An 18,474-nucleotide genomic window follows, 5' to 3' on the forward strand; every position below is an offset into this window, starting at 1 on the left:
AAGAACTAAAGTCATAAAATCTAAACTGATTTTTATAAACCATTACTGTAGCAATAAAAATCCCTTCTAAAAGATAGAGTTGTTGCAAGTTTATCTATTGAAAAAAGTTCAGACTTAGTCAACTAATTTATATCAATAAATGCAATATAAATTTAATGCAACTGTGTAAATCATGTAAAACTTTAGATCTTCAAAATTTTGAAATAATACATTTTACGGAGAGTTTATAAGTAATAATTTCTTTATTTTTCTGTTTTATTAGGATGCGAAATGTAGAATTTTTGTATAGAATCAGAAACTCGTTAAGCCTTTCAGTCCAACCATGTAATTCTTCATATCAATGCATGTCCCAAACACTTCATGATGAAGAATTATTTACATTTTGTTTCACACTTATACAGATTTATCAGAATATATCCAATTTATTTAAAATGTTATCACAGCTAAACTGCAATTTATGTGCCATTGAGTTCATACAGTACTATTGAAAATTATATGGAATAAAGTATTTAAATTATGAGGAAATGAGGAATAAATTGTGGCATTCTTACATCATAATCCAGAATGTGTTCAATGATGAAGGAAAATGGAAACAAAAACAAATAAGTTTAAGTTCTTACTCTTGCTTAAAAGAAAAATCAGCCTTTATTGGTTATGTTATTTAGTGATAAAATTATTTCATCATGCTAGCCACTGATCTGACCAACAAGTCATCATAATATTCATTATACAATATGCAGATTGATCAGATACTAGGAAAATATGTACATTTCACTAGAATGTTCATTCTTGTCTTTCTACTGTACAACTTATGTTCAAAATGCTACATTTCAATCAATTATACTTGCTGATTTTAAGTTCTTGATTTACTTGATATTTGTCATTGATTTGTTTTTCAAAGAGATGATTTTATGTACCGCAATCTTTACCGTGGCTTACATTTTTCTCGTCTTTTAGGTGTGACAGAATATCTCCATGCTTCATATAGGGAAGTACAACAAGCGGCATATCATCCATTCCCAGGCATATGCCAACTAACTGGAGAACATTGGGGTGGTTGAAATCCATCATAATCATGGCTTCACTCATGAACGCCTCAACGTCAATGTCACGAGGATTATTTTCTGTTTAAAGTGAACAAAACCTGTACAAATTGGCATCGCCTTTTCTACAGAATCATGAATATTCTGTAAAACATTTTATCAGATCATAAACAATAATTTTCTATTAACTGTGAAACTTTCATGAAAATTTGATATGGGTTTGTTAAAATTTTAATTTTTTGAATTAGTGTATGCTATTTAGTGGAAGTGAACTGGTTATCAGGCTATTAATGGATTAGTACATGGTACTTAGTGGCATTGAATGGGTTATTAATGACCACACTGGTTCATTCACAAACAAACATTATCATCCCAGACATCCTAACTAAATATCCATCATATCACTGGAATTTAAATATATTATGACTTCACGACCGCTGATAGAAATTGGGTAAAGCCTAGAATTAATTATATTTAGCTTGGAAAAGGTTTAACTGAATAAGACCACACCACCATTATCTTGCTTTTAAAACTGTTCATCTGCAATGCATTTTTTCATTTTGTAATGCATAGCTTTTAATTATTATTGCATTGCAGGAAATGTATGGTCCAATGAGGATACTACTCTAATGAAAATCACAACGAGTGTGTAAAGATAACTATATTATATCCATTTAAATGTGGAAAAAGCAAATAACTGATTTTTAAGGAAAAGTTGTTATCGTTTCAGATGCTTCACAATATAATCTCATTTGCAAATAAATATACATTTTCAAGGCTTAATTTTATGTGACTTTTCAGATCACATGTTAATATGATTACTATAATACCTTACACGGGTCAATTTCACATATCTGTTGTCTTTATCCAAATGGTCTTTTTAGGGAACATAATGTAATGAGTAGAATCATGACTGAAAACTATTTAAGTGTCATTAACATAAATAAAAGCACAATCTGTGGTCCAGAAGAGAATTGTGTGAACTCATTTGTCTCTTTCCCTCCCCCTCTTTTCATAGCTTGTATGTTCAGCTACCATTGTTTTTCCTTCTTTCTAAACTGACTGATATTCATGTCCATCATGCCAAACTAAACTTTCCAGTCATCATAAAACTATAATTTATCATAACTATTAAAGTGCGTTAGAATATAAAAAACAATTGTTTTTAATGATTTTGTAAGAAAATGTTATGAACACATCTCATCACAGTACATAATCCTTTACAGCAGCTAGCACAGTTTTTTTTGCCCAGTATATTTTCCAAAACTCTAAATAGATGGACTATAGGAGATCATACATTAAAGTAAAATAATAATACTACTATCACCACTATTACTACAATGATTTTGATGTGATGATGATGATGATTATGATGATGATGATGATGGTGATGATGATGATGATGATGATGATGATGATGATAATGATGATGAAGAAAGTAAATAAAAAAATTTAATCCATACGATGAAGAGTTTTGACAGCTACAACTTTGTCTGTATTATCTTCAGGTACTGAAAGGTAACCCTTGTACACACTTCCAAAATGTCCTGGGTGGAAACAAGAAGAACATAGTCATTAGAATACTTACATAAAATGTCATATTAAAGACAAATTATTTTAACTAGGGTATCAGTAGTAGGGATCAATTTGGGAGTTACCTATGCCTTTTCCATAGAAGATTACGGTGGACTTGTCTGTAATGAAGGGGATTGTGGCTCACTTGTCTGTATGTTTTTGGTTAACTGTGTTTAGGCTCAGTTTGTTATCACTGTCACTGTATTTTTTAAAATGTCTTTATGTCCATGAACAAGTGTATGAATGCCATCGGTGGAGTATCGTTTATCATCAAAGGGGCATAATCCTTTCTTTTAATGATTGTGGTGGAGATTCGGTATCGTTGTGATTTAAAAATTTTCATGGAGTAGTAGGTCGTGTTTTCATGCAGTGATTGTGTATAATGTTGTGGTGTGACTAATTTGGCAGTAACTGTTTTTTTTTTTGACTCCTTGATTGTTTTCATGAGGATGTCATCATCACATGTAATGCAGTACACTTTGGATCAAATTCCCAAGAAACCCTTGAAGGGTACTCCACGAATTTCATCTTTAAATTTTCCTATCACTTTTTTATTGTCGTCACAGTGGATGGGATGGTCCACGCTAGAATCAAAGAGTTCTGGATGTTGATGTAGGTCTGCATAGACATCGTCAATGTGAATTTCGTACATGAGTTAGTATCGGTCAATAGAAGTGTAGCTTTGTCTCCATACTTATGCTTGATGATGTCGTAGTGAAACTCCAGCATGAGCATTTTGGAGAGACTGAGAATGGCTGCTCTGACGTAGACAGGTTTGTGCAGAAAGAAACTGGGTTTACTGGATTCAATGGCGACGAATTCTTCGTCAACTATTTTCATGCGGACAAAGGCATCATTGACTACGAATTTATCTTGTTGGCATTGGTTGTTAAATCTTTCAATGTTATTGTCCTGTCTGATGTTTTCCATGTTTATTTTCCGAAGAAACTCTTGTTCATTAGTTTAAAGAAGTCTTTGTCGAAGTTTGTGGTGGCTTTTGTGTCATATTGAGATCAATGTAAGGAGATTACTTGGGCTTGAGTATTTGATGCACTTTTGCTAGAACGAGTCCATGCTAGAGAGCTTGTTCGAGTAGGCGATAATGCATTTTGTAGTGTTTTTTTGTAGCTGAGACTGGGTATGAGATTTTTTAACTTGGCATCACTGAGTCTGGACTGTTTCTTTTCTTGTAGGTATTCATGAGAGAGCATCAAGTTGTCCACAACAATTGATTCAGCACAGAAGGGATACTTGTTACTTGTTATGAAGTTCGTGAAGGTGTTCTGTATACTTAAGATCTACCTCTATGACATAGCCTTTGCCATCGAGAGATATATTGCCTGTATTTCCTGGAGGAATTGTTCCTCCCTGATCCAGTGAAAATCTACGTCAGGAAGGGATTGTGACATAGCCCATATCGATTATTTGCATTCATGGCATAGTGTATCATACTAATAATAATAATACTAATAATACTAATACTACTACTACTAATAATAATAATAATAATAAGAATGAGGACCCTGTACAGCGCCTAATTTTTTGGAGCTCTTAGCGCTTTATAACATTAGACAACACCTATAAGATAAAAACACATATAAAGATATGATTACAAAAACAAACACCATCAAATTAAAAAATATAAAAAAACATGCTGGGAATATTTAAGGTAAGAAACAGCACGTCTTTAAGTGAGGTTTTAGAGCCCTCTTGAATGGGATCACTGTGTCTTTGTGTCTAAGTTCAGTGGGCAATTCATTCCACCTTGCTGGGCCGTCATATGCGAAAGAACACTGTCCATATGACTTTCTTTTCATAGTGGGAATAATGAGTATATGATTGTCAGAAGTGAGCGTAAGTATCTTGCTGCTATGTACACATGGGTGAGGTCAGATAGGTATGTTGGACTAGAGTCCAGTGCAACGTAGAATAGAGAACAAATTTTGTGCTTGATTTTTGATCGAATGGACAGCCAGTGTTAGGGTACAGAGCAGCGGGGAGGTGTGCTCTGATCGTGGTACCCTAAGTATGATCCGAGCAGCTGTGCTTTGAACTTTTTGAAGTTTCTGGAGCAGATATTGAGATGAACCAGACAGAACTGAGTTTACAATAGTCCAGTCTTGAAAGTACTAATGAACATACAAGTGTTTTCGTGGCATCAACTGAAAGATATTTCCGAATTGAGCTGATATGTCTCTTAATGTTGGTGTTGCTGATATTTATTGTTTGAAGTAAAGGATGTGAATGAGAAAGTCTTTGTGTTGCGATCAGAATGGCCTCAGTTTTATCATCATTCATCTGCAGCTTGTTACCTGTCATCCATGATTTCACATCAAAAATGCACCTCTCTACACCTTGGATGGTACCATCAACTTCAGTTGGATGGATAGATTTGTATATTTGGATGTCATCAGCGTACAATTGGTGAGACACTGGATGATGATCTATAACACTTGAGAGTGACTAAGTGTATGGAATGAAGAAAACAGGTCCAAGAACAGACCCGTGTGGAACACCACAACATAGATCAACTCGGCTGGTGTGAATTCAATTTCCAGATACAATTTGTGTCCTGTTGAACAAGTAGGACTTGAACCACAATAAGGCTGTATCATGAATGCCAAATACATGCTCGAGACGATGAAGTAATATAGCATTATCCCTTGTGTCAAATGCTACAGATAAATCAAGGGGGGGGGTGAGGACTGTAATCTTTCCGCTATCCAATGCAGAGAGAATGTCATTAACTACTTTTAGAAGAGTAGTTTCAGTACTGTGGCAAGGGCAATATGCAGATGAGATACAAGCTGAGACAGAACAACCTTTTGTAAGATTTTTGTTTGGAATGGGAGATTAAAAATGGGTAGTAGTTCTTTAAATCATTGTGGTGTAGTGTTGGTTTATTCAGCAGAGGCTTTACAATGGCAGGTTTGAAAAATGATGAAAATTCAACGGATGAGAGAGGGGTATTAATAATATCAGTTAGTGAAGGCAATACTGGATCTAAGTACTCAAGCAGCAGTGATGTTGGAATTGGATCAAGTTCACATGAATTTGGGGCACTCTTCATCACGATTGTACGTACGAAATCCATAGAGACGGGTTCAAATGCTGCTAATGGTTGACACTCAAATGCTGCATCCCAACTGTATGGTGATGACGAGTCAATTGAAATTGTGGTGTCAAGCTTATCTCTAATGGTTTGTACTTTGTCACGGATTAAATTTGCAAACATGTCCGGAAGGTCGACTGGAGAGAAGGTAGTTGGAAGTGGTGTAGATTTGTTGCTTTACATTAGCTTGGTAGTAATCTCGAAGAGCTCTTTGCAGCTGACACTTTCCAAGATCTTAGTTGTGTAGTGGGCTGATTTCGCTGGATGGATTATATTTGTGACATTCTTCCTAGCGGCTTCATAGATTTGCTTATGAATAGTGAGTCTGGTGGAAAGCCAAAGCCTCTCAGCTGTACGGCCATCTCTTTCAGCAGTGCGAAGCTGGTCCCTAACACTGCTATACCATAGAGAACATTTTTGAAATGATACTTTGCACTTGGTAGCTGGGGCATGTTTGTCGAGCAATGAACGCAGGCAGTTATTCAGTTGTTCTGCTGTAGGAGGTAAGCATGGTGTTAGGTTTTCTTGGATGTTGTGCATTAGTTTGGTTCTTTTTATCATACGGAGGTTTCTCTTAGTAGCAGATAAAGGTGGAGTGTTAGGGACTGTTATGTCAAGATGGCATATAATGCAGAGATGAATTGATACAAGGTCATGGAAACCAGGGAGGACCGTAGAATGTTATCATCAGGTCTATGAAAAATCCAGTCTAAAATGTGACCATGTTTATGGTTGGGTTGGTTAACTGGCTCTATGACGGATGAAGAACTAAACCGTAAGGACGTCCCCATCCTGATAGCGGAACTCCTGACGCCAAAAGCATGGATCAGAGTTGGATGCTGGAACGTGCGAACGCTCAACCAGACTGTAAAACTGCCACAAGCAGTGAGTGAGTTGAATCACTACAACTTGACCCTCATGGGTGTACCAGAAGCAAGATGGACTGGTGCTGGCAAGCAGAAGTTGAACTCCGGAGAAGTCATCATCTGGTCCGGAAGGAAGGACAATGACCACCGGGAGGGGGTCGCCATCATTATTAGCAAGAACAAGACCAATACCGTTCTACAGTGTTAGTGAACGAGCGCCTGCTATACGTCAGGATGAACCCCAAGTACGCCAAGCTGTCTGTTGTCGTGGCCTATGTACCAATAAACGACGCGGAAGAAGAGGACAAAAACACCTATTACGACGCTCTTGAAGCCATTTTAGAGGATGTCCCTCGACATGACGTGCTGTTGCTACTAGGCGACTTCAACGCTAGGGTCGGCTGCGACAATAAAGAGAGAGAGAGGACCATGGGGCGCCATGGAGTAGGTGTGATGACCGACAACGGGGAAAGACTGTCAACTTTTGTGAAGAGAATGACTTGGTCATAGGAGGGACCCTGTTCGAGCACAAGGACATCCATAAGCTCACATGGACGTCACCAGACGGCAGAACCAGATCGACCAAATCATGTTGAATGGCCGATGGAAACACTCCCTGCGAGTGATGCGGCATTCTGACATCGGCAGCGACCATAGTCTTCTGGTGGCCAAGATGACTTTGAAGCTTAGGAAAGTTAGGATAGGGGTCTCCAGGAATCAGCGCTTCGATGTGGCCAAGCTGAAAGATCCAAAAGTGAAGGAAGAGTTTAGGCTGGCCTTAAGGAATAGGTTTAGTGTTCTAGAATATGAGACAGCGCTGACCATCGACAATTTCAACAGAGTAATGAAGGAAGCAGGAGAAGTAGTTTTAGGTTATATGAATAGTAAGAAGGCAGAGTGGATATCAGGAGAGATGTGGACTCGCATAGAAGAGAGAAGACAGATTAAGAAGAGAATTTTGGACTCCAAGTCACCAAGACTGAAAGAGAGAATTTAGAAGGAGTATAGAGGAAAAGACAAGGAGGTGAAGAAATCAGCAAGGAGAAACTGGAGAGAATACATAGAGAGACTGGCAAAGGAGGCGGAGGCAGCAGTAGAGCAGAAAGACATTAAGACGGTGTACCAGAACACCAAGAAGCTGAAGGGCGACTACGGCCAGCACCACGACCTTCCAGTGAGAGATGAAGATGGAACTCATGTCACAGTGGAGTAGGAGAAGCTGAAGAGATCGAAGCAACACTTTGAGTCCATACTGAATCGTCCAGACTCACTTTACTCGCTGACATTCCTGAAGCAGAGGAGGACCTTGACATCAACTGCGACGACATCACTTTTGAGGAAGTCAAGCAGGCCATCCAGAAGCCGAAGAATTTGAAGGCACCTGGCGATGATGAAGTATGTCCTGAGATGCTGCGGCAGAATACACAAAGACACAGCAGTTTCTTTGACAGAGTCTCCAAAAGATCTGGGATAGTGAAGAAGCACCGAATGACTGGAAAACAGGAATCATCGTCAAACTTCCCAAGAAAGAAGATCTGGGGAACTGCTACAACTGGCCAGGAATCACCTTACTATCCATCTCCAGTAAGATTTTCAGTCGCATTATTCTCGAACGCATCACAACAGCTGTAGACGGCATCCTACGCCAGGAACAGGCAGGCTTTAGGAAGGGCAAATCCTGCATCGACCACATCTTTGTTCTGAGACAGATCCTTGAGCAGTCCCATGTGTGGAATGGATCCCTTTATGTGGTCTTTGTGGACTTTGAGAAGGCCTTCGACAGCCTGCACCGAGCCTCTCTGTGGAAGATCCTACGACACAAAGGCATCCCCCAGAAACTTGTCAACGTCATCAGGTCCCTGTACGAGAACTTGTAATGCAGAGTCATCCAGAACAACCTACTCACTGAACCGTTCAAGGTGGAAAACAGAGTGAAGCAAGGATGCATTCTCTCGCCGATTCTCTTCTCACTGGCCATTGACTGGATCATGCGCCGCACCACAGACGGCAGGAGGCAAGGAATACAGTGGACGCTGACCTCAATGATGGATGACCTGGATTATGCCGACGACATCGGGTTGCTGGCAGGCAGACACCAGAATATCCAACAGAAGACACAACAGTTGGTATAGACAGCAAGCACCATAGGTCTTCGAGTCAACATAGGGAAGACACAAGTCTTGAGGAAGAACACTAGAGTGGGCGACCCAATCACCATCAACGACCATCCTCTGCACGAAGTAGACGAATTCACGTACCTGGTCAGCAAGGTCGCCAGAATGGAGGTTGCACAACGGAAGTCACCACAATAATCAGCAAGGTCAACCAGGCCTTCGCAATGCTGAAGCCCATCTGGAGGACAACAAACCTCAGCGCCCATACGAAGATTTGTATCTTCAATAGCAACGTGCTGAGCATCCTTATGTACGGGTCAGAGTGTTGGAAGACCACTGCTAACATAGAACGCAAGCTCGAAGACCAAGTTCCTGCGACGGATCATGAGGATCTTCTGGCCAAACATGGTCTCGAACGAGGAACTCCGGCACAGAGCGGGCACAAGCACCATTGCTGAGACCATTGCAACTCGTCGATGGAGATGGCTCGGCCACGTCTGCAGAATGCCCCCTGACTCACTACCAAGGGTGGCACTGAGATAGACTCCACAGGGAAAGGGACCGTGGCAGACCCAAAGAGACCTGGCGCCGAACCGTGGAGCGAGAACTCAAGACCAGATGACTCACCCTGCAGACCGCCACCATAACAGCAGCCGACAGACCAAAATGGTGCTCCCTTGCTGTCGCCTCAAGCACCAGACGGCGCAGAGAGGATTGATTGATTGATTGGTTAACTGACTCTTTGAATTTCCATACTGCATGAGATTCGGAAACTGATCCAAAAAGAGAGATTCAGCCAGCTTGTTTTTTCTACTAGGAGGAGGGCGGTATAGGCAGAAAAAATGGACTGACCATTCCTCCAGTGTGAGTTTGGTTTGGACTAGTTGTGGTCGAAATTCAATGTTGTGGTGTGGTTAAGACATTTGATGATGGAATTCTTTGTGATGACAGCAATTCCACCTCCGCGAGAGTTACGGGGGAACTACTAGATGGATTAACCAGTGGGTGTTAGATCCGCACAGTTTGGCTCATCGCCTGATGTTTTTAGCCATGTTTTGGTCAGGAAAAAGATGTCAATATTCTGGTCGTTGATAAAATTAGCCATTTCTGTGCGCTTTTTTGGTGGTCCTACTGACTGGCTATTGAATAATGCAATACGCAGAGGTATGTCTTGGATAGTTGACACAAAGGTTTTCAAATTAATAGGGTTTTTGAATTAGGTTATCTAAATTAACGATCGATTCTTTTTAAATTGTTGAGCCAAAATAAGGGAGATAACTAGAATTCTTCTTCCTGTTCTACTCCAGCCAGCTTTGAAACAACGGTTCTTTTTGGCTTCTGTTTACATTTAGGTAATGATGACTGTAGTCCCAGTTCGTTTATTATAGTAGTCTAGAGCACAATGTAGTGTGGAGAGCCAAGGAGTGATCATCTAAAGAAATTAATTAGGGTCCATCATAGCATAAACGGGTTGACTGGCGAGTATCAAGAGATGGCAGTTTGTTTAAAAACAGTGGAGCAAGATAGCTGAGAAAAAACCTGATTGTCCTCATTTCCAAAACAAGGAGATGAAGAAACACATACGAATTGAACAACCAATACATAATGAACACAATAACGTAGATGAAGACAGGCAGAAAGCACAAATATCATACAAACGGCACTACAAAACAGAACAGCTGCTTCAAGCCGGTTAAGCGATAGCGACCATCTTGTTTCTTAATATACACAGGTGGTTTGGTGGGTTCGTAGTTTTTCATGTATTTATTGCTGGCCACAGCGTGTTTTTTTTTACTGATGACGGAGATAACAACTCGTATCATATGTTTGTTGAACATGAACATGTATGGATCGGTTAACAGTCCTAAGGTCATGCCAGGGTGCTTGAGCATAGCATTTCATTAGAGTTCAGGTGAGGAGAAATACAAGAGGGGATCGAGCTGGTAATGAGTGAGGCATATCCATTATAAGATAAACATTGTGATAGTCTCTGATAATGTGACAGTCGAATTCTTTCCATAGTTTGTTCTCGTATCGATATTCATCATGGGTGACTCCTATTAGACTGACATGAGAACAAAACTCTTTTTGAGGGGGTAGCGACGGTGTCATTGAATTGTGAGGAGGCATTGATGTATTTATAGGGATAGACTCCTTTTTCTTTGAGAAGATCGGTTTAGTGACCAAATTCCTTGTCTATGTGAGTAAATGTAGGACTGTGTTTAGCGAGTTCTTGCAGTGACGTGGGCATAAACTGAAACGAATCAATGAATCGGAAAGGTCCAATGGTGTTCAACATGTACTTTTCAAGATTGTTGGGGATACATTTCATTTTAGCTCCCACTTTGGTGAGAATCTTTTTGATGTGTGGATGATTAACAGCTGCCAAGATGAAATGCCCATTATATCTACATAGATTATGAACACTGATGGGATGGAATTTCGGGTCTTTGACGTGTAAGTTGCAGTCGGCCTGAGCAGCTCCTCGATATCGACCGGTGATATGGTGTCTCACATTGCTGTCATGGGGGGTGAATGCACTCTTCACAGATGTGACATTGCTGAGCTGTCGTATGTTGTTGCAGTTACAACGGTGTGAGTGAAGTGATCGGTGCTGGATTTTTGTGTATCTCTTGAATGCTTTTCAGCTGCGAAGCGAGTTGCACAAAGAACCAGACAATGCAATAATCAACACGATTCTTCTCTACTGATCCAGATGGAGAGGCTGGCGTTCAAATATTATACACCATGCCTGCTTTGGTATTGAGTCCAGTAATTACTCCCACCATTCTTGTGTTCTTGTGTTCTGAGACATTGTTCCTGAGGTCGGTGAGGACATGATGTCATTGCTCATCACCTGACTCGCGACGGACAACGTGCCCGTCACTGCAACATTGCCACTGATCATACATGTTGTCTTATGATACGTGCCCACCAGCACCACATCCAGATCGGAAGCTCTCACAGACTGAGAAGACCCTGCTGAGGCTGTAGGAAGTCCGTACAAACTCAGGCCACCCATGTTGATATTGCCTGTCATCGTTAAACCTGTCAAAGATAGTTTTGTCTGTGCCAACTTAGTCACATGAGACCATCATGCAACATTGGCGCCCGCAGGCAGATAACTCACATCCTCGAGATTTGTCAGAATGTGGCCACTCATGTTGAGATGGCCTGTTACAAAATGGAGTCTACAAAGCAGATATTCCCATCAAAATCAGTTACGTCAACAGCCTCCACGTCAATTGTACGATCGCGCAGGATTCCTTGTGTTCCATGGGTTCTGCCTACAACGTCATTTACTCCACATCGATTAACGACCCACATGGATAGCTCATGCTACTTCGTCCTAATCCTTTAATTTACTATCCCATCATTTACACTACCCTATTACGGAAATCACCATGTGACTGACCAATCAGTCTGGAAATACCATTGATAATAAGAACAAAATAATCACCTATTACCTGCACGTGCTGAGGAAGATGTAAACATATCAGAGCCATATAGTTGTCGTAAACATGTTTTAAAATATGATTATAGTTAAAATAACACAATGATGAGACCCCACGTGTTCAGTGACGTACAATAGAAGGCGGAGTTTTATCCATGCTGTTTGATTCCGTACGTGCAGTCTTCCCAGGTAGGTATTGCCGCCAAAGTTTCATCCATCACTCACAAGGATGCCGAAGAATTAGCCACCAGAGCAGCATATGTGTCTAGAACAGCAGTAGGACACAAAATAGCCAGTCAACGCATGCCACAATCATCGGTGATGACTGCAACTCCAAACACACCACCCTTTCCAATAGAAGATATGCCAGTGTCCAGGGAGACGATGAAGGCACTTCCAAAAACGTGTTGGGTTGTCAGCAAGAGATCAATTTTTTTCACAGGACTTGGACAAAAAGGTTTGGCCACCAACTCCCTCTCTGGGCGCCACCATGGCTGGGTATGCATTAAAACAATGATAACTTTTTATCACACTTTTGTAGTATATTATCATATATTCGAGATTCACTCCTAATTATCTGCGCCTTAATGACGATACTCCTGTAGATGACTCCACCACCGAGTATGAGCATATGGAGTATCAGGACACCAACATGACCAATCTCAAAGCGAGAACCCATTGTAAAATATAGACGAATGACGAAGGTGTGCATCTGTTTCTCCATTATCCCTTTGGAAAGTCCGAGGTAAAATATAACGAACGATAACCCACTGATAACTATGATGCCAGCGATAAAATCAACTCCAAAATAATGGATGGTCGTTATTCAAGTCAGGTCAGTATGAACTGAACAATCAAACCATCAAAGAAATCAATGGCTACTTACCTCAGCCAGAACCATACATAACTTGGTAATGTTTAGCGATGACTACAAGCAATCGTATGCTACCAACATGTGTTAGTTTAGAGATACAACATTGAGAGGTGCTGTCAGTTCCGAGTTTGCTGGTGCTGGAAACAGGGACACTGTGGCTGATGTGCCAAATGGCACTGCTCTCAACTGATTTCATTTCAGAAGTATTTTTTCCATAGAACGTAATGCTAGCTTCAACGTGAGATTCGCCTGTTGACGTACTTAGACCGATGCTGGTGATGAGGTAGGCTTGTTTCCTCCTCTCAGCAGTATCTTTGGCGTATGTCGAGATATCCACACCATGTTTCGAGGTGTCAAACATATGCTTGTGCTGGAAAGAGATTCCCCAGCTCAATACATACAGAGAGGGGGTAAGTAGCTAATGGACAATTCATCATGATTTGGTTGTCGTTGTGCATGGTCAAAATCATATCCTCCACTGCACACATGCTCGAAGTGGAAATGACATTAGCCCAATTCACCAAAAAACGGTATTTTGCAGAACACCATATCTAAATGGAAGAGTTTCTCGCTGAACAGACTAATACCTCGTGGAGAGTTGCTAGCTTGTATCCTATCTTTCACTTTGATGTCTCCAAATGTACCAAATATCTTAAAGACTCTCCAGCTGGCAGCAAAATACAATGGACGGTCACTCCAGGAGTTGGTGATGATTACCTCTGCTATGCCCTGATGACCTCAGACCGATTCATGACGTTGGATGTCCACAAACGAAAATTAATGTCCTTGTATATACAACTCCGTTGTTAAAATCTCTATTGTCAGACAACTCTATTGTCACAAACATACTTAGAAAAAAGACACCTTAGTGCAGACGACTTGATTAAAACCATGGTTCCTAAGTTATTTGCTAACGTATTAGCCCCCTTAGGAATCACTGTACCTGCAGGAGTCATTATCAGAGCTACTCAAAAGGCAACCATGGGAAACCACATGCGTCAAAGGCTAGCCATCATATCCTACTCTGCAGGTTATCGAAATGTCAAACCTAAACGATGAAAAAATAATAGCATTTCAGATAACGTCATCATGTCATACATTCCTATAGGCATCACGCTGTCTGCACAGCAGACAAAAGTATCGCTGTGGCATCCACACATAAAAGGCACATCTCCATCTGCTTAAAAGTCTCGGCACCCGTTGAAACTGATAAACTCATGCTGACCCAACGACAACTCAAAATCATTGTTAAACACAAGGCAGATCGAATAGGTATCGTCATTTACTTATCCGCATGGCAGCTGTTTAAACTAGGAGGATTTATCAGTGATCTCCTCGCTGGCCTTGCTGGAACCTTACTGTCAGGATTGCTCAGTATCGGTATAGGTCTCCAATGGTCTGGAAGTACGCATGGAAAAGGAATTACCAACATGAAACTAAAAAGGTTTTAAGGATCTCGAGTATCTCTTAAAATCTCCCAGCTTCCGAAGTGTCTTTTCCAAGGATCAACTTCCTGAAAAAATTAACTCGGACGGGAGCTGCGTCATCAATCTTCAAAATTATTATGATCGACAGGGCATCCACTAGGTTGACAACGTCAACCATCCTCATTTGGACGACATAGAATATTTTGATTCGTTTGGTTTACATCATCCTGATGAGGTTACTAGATATCAACGCTCAGCATATAAATGAGCAGTCTATAACTTGTTACAGCTTCAAAACGTTAATGATAGCACTTGTGGATGGTACTGTGTGGATTGAATAATGAAGAGAGGTCGAGGAAATTTCCTTGTCGAGACACTTTTAAGTTTTAAATTATACGATAATTTTAAAATATACTAAGTATAATATATTTAGTATCATGGACTCATGGTGTCGCAAGTGCAAAGCCAAGACGGAGTGTGTGAAACTCATTGATGTAGTCACCAAAATAAAAGTCTCCTGATTCAATTCAAGTGTGCTGTCTGCGGTTCAAAATGTCACATCACCAAGCAGCATGAGACCACCAAAATGTAGAGTAATTGTGGAAAACATGTATCATTGCAGACAGTGTGAGCTTGATACAACTGTGAAAACCTTCACGTGGAAAGAAATATGTGCGTGGGAGACTGCAAAGGATGTGGACATTGACTAATTCTTGAGAAGCCATGGATGGCCATGCCCTCATCGGAAAACTTCCCAGACCATGAGGTGGATGGACGCTGCCAGGACAAACGTACACAGGGCCATGGAACCTGTAAGATCAACAAATGGATGAGCATGATCAGCCACTGCCAGGTTAGGAACCCTACAACGACGTCGATGCCATCGCAATGCATCACGCTATATGTTACAGAGATCATCCCTACAACATAGCGGGATGCGATGGAGTCATGATGAGGACCTTTAAAGAACTCAAGCCTAAAACTGTCAGAGTACTTATCAACATAACTCTCATCAGAGCCAAACATAAGTTGGGCATAGGTATGCCTAGAGTCGGGATTCCTGGCATCAGCGTGAAAACACCAGACAATCTCGTAGACGAGCTGTATAAACCAGCACCCAAACTTTGTCCAAAACACAGAGCCATTGCTGTAGATGTAGACGAGATATGGTCGGTAAATCTCCTGGATATGAGAGATTATAGCACCTACAATGATTGTTTCCATTATCTCATGACGGTCATCAATGTCTTTAGTAAATATGCTTGGGTCATTCCTCTCAAAAACAAAAAAAGAACTTCTATCGTACAAGTGCTGGATAGCATCACAGGCAGAAAAAAGCCCATAAACTCTGGGTGGATCATGATAGCGAATTTTATAACAAAACTGTGTCAGACTGGCTTCATAAACATAAAATCACCTTGTACAGCAATCATAATTCTCTCAATGCCTCCGTCGTCGAATGATTTAAACGAACTCTCAAAAATCACATGTGGAAAAGATTCACCAGCAATAATACCAACTGACACTTAGATTTTCTTCAGACATTGTTGTCATTCAAATGACCCAAGAAGAAACCTTCTCAGGCACTCAAGTACAACAGATCGCAGAGGCCTTATTTTTTTAGATCCAAATTCAACACAAGGGATTGCATCAGGATCAGCTGACAAAAACCCACCTTTAAAAAAGGATACACTCCCAACTGGACCAAAGAAGTCTTCATTGTCGAGTCCATTCATAAAATTATTCTCATTACCTATACCCTCAATTATTCTTCAGGAGAACCCATCCAAGGTTCGTTTAATGAGCAGGAATTACAAAAGACAGAACAGGACGTGTCTCGGTTTGAAAAAGTCCTCTTTACCAAAAGGTAAAAAGTCACTCGTCAAGTGGTTTGGCTATCCTGAACAATTCAAGTCATGGATTCCCACCGCTTCTCTGACTAGCTTGACAACACCTCAGAAATAATCTTATCATACGGTTCCATCAAGCTCTTTCCAGAAACAGCTTTACATCTTGCTGCATGCTCATGAACACCCATAGTCTCAGACATACGATTAAACACATACTCAGATCTGATAAATTTTGCAATATCCATCATCTGCACTCGAGTCACCTTATTCAGCCAGTAATCAAACTCATTTCGCTGGAGCTCTGATAAATGAAAACTCATCTACTTATGTTGGATGTAATACCGCTGATTGTAGCATTGCACTGGATGCTGATGACTGTGACTATGTTTCACTCACTCCTCATCCTCATCACTATCTTCGCAATAAATCATCTCAGGCACATAGCTCAGTTCCTTATTCGAATACACCATCAACTCCTTTGCACACTGCAAACCATGTTTTAGTCTCCTCCTCACTTGATTCCAACTTTGATTCAAAACTCTTCTCACTCAGACCCAAGTTGTCCACATGACATCTTCACTATACTACAAGTACACAATTAATATAAAAACACACCGTGAGAGCGATAACAAAGTTAGCCAAAACACAGTCAAACAAAAGCACACAGACAATTGAATCAGAACATCCTTCATTACAGACAAGTGAGCCAGAGCCCCTTATGGTAAAAGCATACGTGAGCCAGAACCTCCTTTATTACATACAAGGGAGCCCAAACCCAACTTTTCCCCGATGGAAAAGGCATAGGTGAGCCAGAATCCCAATTAACCCCTACTACTAGTATCATATTCAAAATCAATCTGTATATGTGTGAAAATATTAATCCAATGTATAGACACGGAAGATCATATGTTTTATTAAGAATTGTGGTTCTAAATATCTAACTTTTGATAAACGTACCAACTATTTTCCTGCAATTTTAAATGTGGTGATTGTATAACGAGAGAACAATAGCGATAAGCCGCTATGATAATCTTTGACTTTGTCCCCTAAGACTTTTGCCCAATACTTTTATAACAACAGACTTGCTTTTCACATGTTGAAAGTGGTACAGTGTTGACTGAAGATCAGCCTGTTATATGCACTTCCTGTATTCCCACACAAACATATTGTCTAGTTAAGAGGTTTACTCACAACTGCAGGCCTTGTATCTGTAGATGGTTAGGCACAAAATATGTCATAATGATTACATTGCAACCACTACACCCCCTAGTTTATTGATTTGTCCTACACGACTGCGATCCATAATCACGGCTTTAATTGTAGCCAATCAGAAATGTAATTTGACTCATCCAGGACTGCATTCCAAGATAACGGATAGCTGATTTACTGATTTCATGGCTAAAAATAGCTAATAAATAGAATAATTGTGGACAAATACCTGTGTTTTAATTATTCAGCATCAAAGAAGTCACTTAGTGTACTAATCTATACTATTTAATTAAACGAGGCTGAAATACATTTAAAATCTGTTTCAAAATAAATAAGCTTTAACTATTTCAAATCAATTTCCAGTATTGATATAATACCTGGGAAACTATGGACACATAATACAAAGAGAATCAATGAACTTAGCATCAAATATGTCATTCCTTAAATTTCCTGCAGATTTGAATGTGTCCTAATGGAAAAACCAATTCCTCATCTATCCAGATATGTTTATAATTCCTCATCTACTCAGTTATCTTTTGAATTTCTCATCTACCCATTTATTTGTTCTAATTCATTATTTACCCAATTCTGTTTCAAATACCTCATCTACCCAATTGTTTTTCTAATTCCTCATCTACCTAAATTCTAATTTATAATCTACCCATGTATGTTTCTCTCTTTCTCATTTTTTCAGAAGAAGGATACCTTTATAAAGTATAATTAACACATTATTTTGACACTTTAACCTAAACTCAATATAATGAATTGATTTGTCTCTTCATATGGAAAATAACTAAATTATTCTGGATACACTGTTTAAGTCCTAAAGATCTAAAGGTAAATGTTAAAGCTTGCACTTATGCATTCCAACTTCATGTGAGGGAACATATATCTAATATAGAGTTGTGATGAACTCAAGAGTTGTTGATAACAAGTTGGGAAGATTTTAT

General features: G+C 40.0%; 2 protein-coding genes across 2 annotated transcripts in view; both read right to left on the minus strand.

Moving 5' to 3' along the window:
* The window catches only part of LOC149788886 (plexin-B-like), a 446,804-nt gene that overhangs the window by 179,414 nt on the left and 248,916 nt on the right, over positions 1-18,474 (minus strand). The gene's annotated exons all lie outside the window — the stretch shown is intronic.
* Positions 1-18,474, minus strand: part of LOC149788888 (hepatocyte growth factor receptor-like) — a 219,804-nt gene that overhangs the window by 18,319 nt on the left and 183,011 nt on the right. The window contains exons 23-24 of the mRNA XM_089973562.1: positions 2,507-2,590; positions 940-1,124 (exon numbers count right to left, since the gene is read on the minus strand). Coding sequence (XP_089829688.1) covers positions 940-1,124; positions 2,507-2,590 — 269 coding nt within the window. The remainder of the gene's footprint in view (positions 1-939; positions 1,125-2,506; positions 2,591-18,474) is intronic.

Source organism: Sinohyriopsis cumingii, chromosome 11 (genome assembly GCF_028554795.1).
Source record: "Sinohyriopsis cumingii isolate HCF-2022 chromosome 11, ASM2855479v2, whole genome shotgun sequence".
Lineage (NCBI taxonomy): Eukaryota > Metazoa > Mollusca > Bivalvia > Unionida > Unionidae > Sinohyriopsis > Sinohyriopsis cumingii.